Source organism: Nematolebias whitei, chromosome 7 (assembly GCF_014905685.2).
Source record: "Nematolebias whitei isolate Nwh7 chromosome 7, NemWhi1, whole genome shotgun sequence".
Classification (NCBI taxonomy): domain Eukaryota; kingdom Metazoa; phylum Chordata; class Actinopteri; order Cyprinodontiformes; family Rivulidae; genus Nematolebias; species Nematolebias whitei.
Genome location: NC_056504.1, coordinates 8,936,312 through 8,941,013, shown reverse-complemented (window position 1 = coordinate 8,941,013; position 4,702 = coordinate 8,936,312). Strand labels below are relative to the sequence as shown.

Genomic DNA, 4,702 nt, shown 5'->3' with positions numbered 1-4,702 from the left:
TGGCTTTTTGGCACAAAATGCTCAGAGGTTTTGGAGCGTGAGCTACCATCTCCATGGAAAAGCAACAAAGCTGCTGCAACCTTGAAACAGTACGACACAAAGTAAACTTGATGAGTGTGTAAGGAGCGTCGAGCATGTTCCCATCACGGGCCTGTGTGCAGACCACGTAGACTAATAACTCATGTCTGCGACTGCTCCTCTGTTGGAAGCTGAATGTTTCATAAAGCTGAGCCAGAATCATTTTGTGCTGCTTTAGAAAGGATGCAAATCATTTTTCCAGTAAGCATTTAGTTTTTCTCTTGGTACTGTAGAAGTTCTGTTTATACAAGTTTATTGTGAAGTATTTTCTATCTCATCAAAACATACCTCAGCATCTAAAGGGAGGCCACTTTTAACACATAGAAGTTCTTTAAAGCCCACTGCAGGGCGTGTCCCATCTTACCCCTCCTCTACCTGTTTAACAGGACGAGCGGCTTCTGTCATTTGGACCTGTAGGTGTGGAAGTGGAGGGGTGGCTTGACGGCTAAAGCGAGAACACAGGTTGAGGTGGCTGAAGATGGTCCTCCCCTCCAGCCCTCATCTGGTACAATATAAAAGCAGACGGAGCTGGAAGTCCGTCACTCAGAGGGACTTGGCTCTCCTTTTGAAGCCTGTGCATCTTCAGCTTTCTTTTGCTCAGCCAGCGAACAATCTTCAACACAGCCACGATGAGGAAAGCCATGTCAGTCTCAGGGCCGTCCAGCAGAAGGTCTGCATCTTACACCTCTTTCAGCAGGACCAGCGGGTCTAACTATGGCTTCGGCAGCCCTTCCGTCATCTCAAAGTCAACAAGCTACAATGTTGGTTCTGGCTTCGGCAGTGGCTTCGGCGCTTATGGTTCAGGCGGACACCAAGCTATCGTTTCACAAACAATTACACCTGTCCAATTCAATAAGAGCATTCTGGATCCTTTGAACCTGGAGATCGACCCCAGCATCCAGGCCGTCCGCACCCAGGAGAAGGAGCAGATCAAGTCCCTGAACAACCGCTTCGCCTCCTTCATCGACAAGGTTGGTGTCTGTCACACAGTTTCTGTGCATGTACTGCAGGCCTGATTTATTTTAAACAAATGCAGTTGAACTTTAAGAGACACTAATGATATGATTTGAGTAAAAAATAAATAAAACTGGTCAGTACGTAGAAATGTGGGTTGTGCGCTGACAAAACTGCAGAGCAAGGAATGTTGGGAATTATGTCTCTGGGGTATTTTCACCAATGATTCACTAGAAGAGCTCACAAAGACATCAAGTTAGTCTGCCACCATGACAGTTTTGAGCTTCCTCTTGCAGTTCATCCAAAATATATGACATTAGGCTTAAAGCCGTGTTTGACTTGACGAGAGCCTCTCTGCCCACTAAATCAACATGGGTGGCGATTATATTGCTGCACACTGGCAGGCAGAACAGGGATGCATCCGCCCTCCGACCGCACGGTCCAAAGTCTGACATTTGCACATTGCACCTATCACCTGATCGCTAAGGGCAACATGAATGTTAAGTACAAAGTTGTAAATCAGCTTTCACTTCATTTGGATCTTAACCCCAAATTGCATCCACGAAAGTTATCTTGTGACTTTTGTTTTTTCCAACACTAAGTTCTACAAGTGAACTTTCGGACACAAAGGAAAGTGTTCATGTTCAAAGTACTGTAGTGCTTTGTTCTCTGCGGTTTATCTGCCACACCTAGTTTTTTAAATTATTTTATGGCTGGGAGACTTTGGTAGCTCAGCAGAGCAGACCGGATGAGTCAAAGCTCAGCAGGAGCAACAATAAGTGAAACACCTTAACTAGATTAACAAGATGGTGATGACTGACTGGACCATTTTGTATGGAAACCTCTCTCTTTATATGTATAACAGAAAAGATCCACAACTTTGAATTTTAAAAGATGGTGGTGTAAAAAGGGTGTGGCATTTTAGGTACTCATACTCAGTCATACAGCTAAGGTGGGGCATCATTAAACCAGATACCAGAACTGACACGCCCTTTTTTTATCTAAACTCCTCCCATTTTTAAAGGCTTCTACTTTTATTAATGCACTAAATCAAACTCTTATTGAAAGTCAGCTGATTATACAAGACTATAAATTATTATTTGAAAAAAAAACAAAAAGATTTGACATTTGTTCCTTCTTTTCCTCCACAGGTCCGTTTTCTGGAGCAGCAGAACAAGATGCTGGAGACCAAATGGAGCCTCCTGCAGGAACAGACCACCACCCGCTCAAACATCGACTCCATGTTTGAGGCCTACATTGCCAACCTGCGCAGACAACTCGACGGGCTTGGCAATGAGAAGATGAAGCTGGAGGGAGAGCTGAGGAACCAGCAGAACCTGGTGGAGGACTTCAAGAAGAAGTGAGTGTCTACAGAAACGATGCAAACAGCATCTGCAATCCAACCTGTTCACTTATATCCTAAGAAATGGCGACACGCTTATGTATAACTTTGTCTTCCAATAGGTATGAGGATGAAATCAACAATCGCGCAGCTGCTGAGAATGACTTTGTGATCTTGAAGAAGGTGGGTAATTACTAATATAGCTCTTTAAACACTTATATTTGTATTTTAAAATGACAAGGTAAAAAAAAACCAAAAAAAACTCTGTACATTTGGTTTCCAGGATGTCGATGCTGCCTACATGAACAAGGTGGAACTGGAGGCTAAAGTTGATGCTCTACAGGATGAGATCAACTTCCTCAGGGCTGTGTATGAAGCTGTATGTAGACCTTATAAGCCAAACTGTTTTCACAGTCTAAATTACTGCTGATGTTCACCCAGACTGTAAAAATGAGCTAAAGAGGTTCAACCATTGGTTCTGTAGGAGCTGCGTGAGCTGCAGGGTCAGATTAAGGACACCTCTGTCATCGTGGAGATGGACAACAGCCGTGACCTTGACATGGACTCTATTGTGGCTGAAGTGCGTGCTCAGTATGAGGACATTGCCGCCCGCAGCAAGGCTGAGGCAGAAAGCTGGTACAAACAGAAGGTAAGTAAAATCAAAGCTGCATCACCATGTAATGGTGCCATAACTGCCTTTATTTCTAGATCTTGGTTCTTATTACGCATCTGGTTTATATTAACAGTTTGATGAGATGCAGAGCTCTGCAGGACAGTATGACACAGACCTGCGCTCAACAAAGGCTGAGATTGCTGACCTAAACCGCATGATCTCTCGGCTTCAGAACGAGATCGAGGCAGTCAAGGCACAGGTAAATTTCAGGACCTTTAACCCGATGAGACTGCGCTGTTCGTGTGGGGTCATTCAGTCAATGTGACATCCTTTCTCATAGAGGGCCAACCTTGAGGCTCAGATCGCAGAGGCTGAGGAGCGCGGCGAGCTGGCGGTGAAGGACGCCAAGCTCCGCATCAAAGACCTGGAGGACGCTCTCCAGAAAGCCAAGACAGAAATGGCCCGCCAAGTGCGCGAATACCAGGACCTGATGAACATCAAGCTCGCCCTGGACATTGAGATTGCCACTTACAGAAAACTGCTGGAGGGAGAGGAGAGCAGGTGGGTGAAACCAAATGATTTACTGCTTTACAGATGAAGCTTGAGCCTTATGTTTTGAAGTATTAACTCTCAATTTTTCAACTCCTAGACTGAACAATGGTGGCTCCAAAGCCATCATCCATGTGCAGCAGTCCTCTGCAGGAGGTGGTAAGTGTCTGGTCTTCTAGATCATGATTGAATGTGGCACATAAACCAATGTGCCAACACAGGAGGATGAAAACAAGTTATAACCTTCCATTTGTCTTCTGTTCCAGGACTGTCCAGTGGATTTGGTATGGGTGGCAGCAGTGGATTTGGTATGAGTGGCAGCAGTGGATTTGGTATGAGTGGCAGCAGTGGTGGTTATGGCAGTAGTGCCATCACCAAGTCAACAGTCACATCAACCAGTTCCAGGAGATTTTATTAAAGTCAGACAAAGGAGAGCCATCCTTCTTTCCCTTCAGAAACTCTTGAAATTAGGCTAAATCTGTGCCCTTACATGGTGCTATGCAATGCTGTCAAAATGTTCAAAATAAAGGCTGAACGATTCAAAAATAATCACTTCCAAAAATGGCAACTTTCTATGTTTTGTTCAAGAGAGAGCAGATGTTTTGTTGAAGGTTCAAGTCAATTAACATGACAAATGTCCTTTCTTCTATCTGCACTTACATCCACAAAAAAAATAAATAAAAAAAATAAGCAAAAGGAAAACCCAAGATTTAATGGGGCGTTAAAACTAAGCAAGGAAAATGTTTGAACATCTGTAACTATGTTGTCATCTTTGTGCATCGCAGCCTGTTCACCAAGGTCCCTCAGCTGCACGTTTTCAGGTTTTTGTATTTGAGAGCTGATGTAATGAAGAAGAGTAAATCATTGACTGAATCTGATCACTGGGCAAACATTAAAAAAAAAAAAGTGTGAATTTATTTGTTTACAGTTACACTTTGATCAGATCAGTTATTAACTTGCTCTTTTTACTGTTTTTTTTTTTTTTAATTGTTTTCTCTTAGTTTTGCCTCCAGAAGCCGTTTTAACCAAAAACATCTTGAGACCAGATTTATTTTGTACAAGTCGTCTCGGTGACAAGACTGGTGTATGTCCCAGCAAATATGAGATAAAGCTGAATAAAATGAATCCGAGAACAAAAAAATAAAAGACTGCTTCACTCATTATTT

The 4,702-nt window shown here is 43.3% G+C and overlaps 1 protein-coding gene across 1 annotated transcript; it reads left to right on the top strand.

Moving 5' to 3' along the window:
- The first annotated feature begins 584 nt into the window (after positions 1–584).
- LOC119411693 (keratin, type II cytoskeletal 8) lies at positions 585–4,210 on the top strand. The gene is made up of 9 exons (XM_037678604.1): positions 585–1,049; positions 2,184–2,392; positions 2,497–2,557; positions 2,658–2,753; positions 2,859–3,023; positions 3,121–3,246; positions 3,328–3,548; positions 3,637–3,695; positions 3,803–4,210. Exons 1-9 carry the CDS (start codon positions 708–710, stop codon positions 3,952–3,954), a joined length of 1,431 nt encoding a protein of 476 aa, XP_037534532.1. The 5' UTR covers positions 585–707; the 3' UTR covers positions 3,955–4,210.
- Positions 4,211–4,702: the final 492 nt, after the last annotated feature.

Excerpts from the sequence above, each read along its gene's own strand:
- LOC119411693 (XM_037678604.1), top strand. The coding sequence starts at position 708 with ATGAGGAAAGCCATGTCAGTCTCAGGGCCGTCCAGCAGAAGGTCTGCA. Across the intron at positions 1,050-2,183 it reads TCGCCTCCTTCATCGACAAG|GTCCGTTTTCTGGAGCAGCA; the intron begins GTTGGTGTCTGT and ends TTTCCTCCACAG. Across the intron at positions 3,247-3,327 it reads TCGAGGCAGTCAAGGCACAG|AGGGCCAACCTTGAGGCTCA; the intron begins GTAAATTTCAGG and ends CCTTTCTCATAG.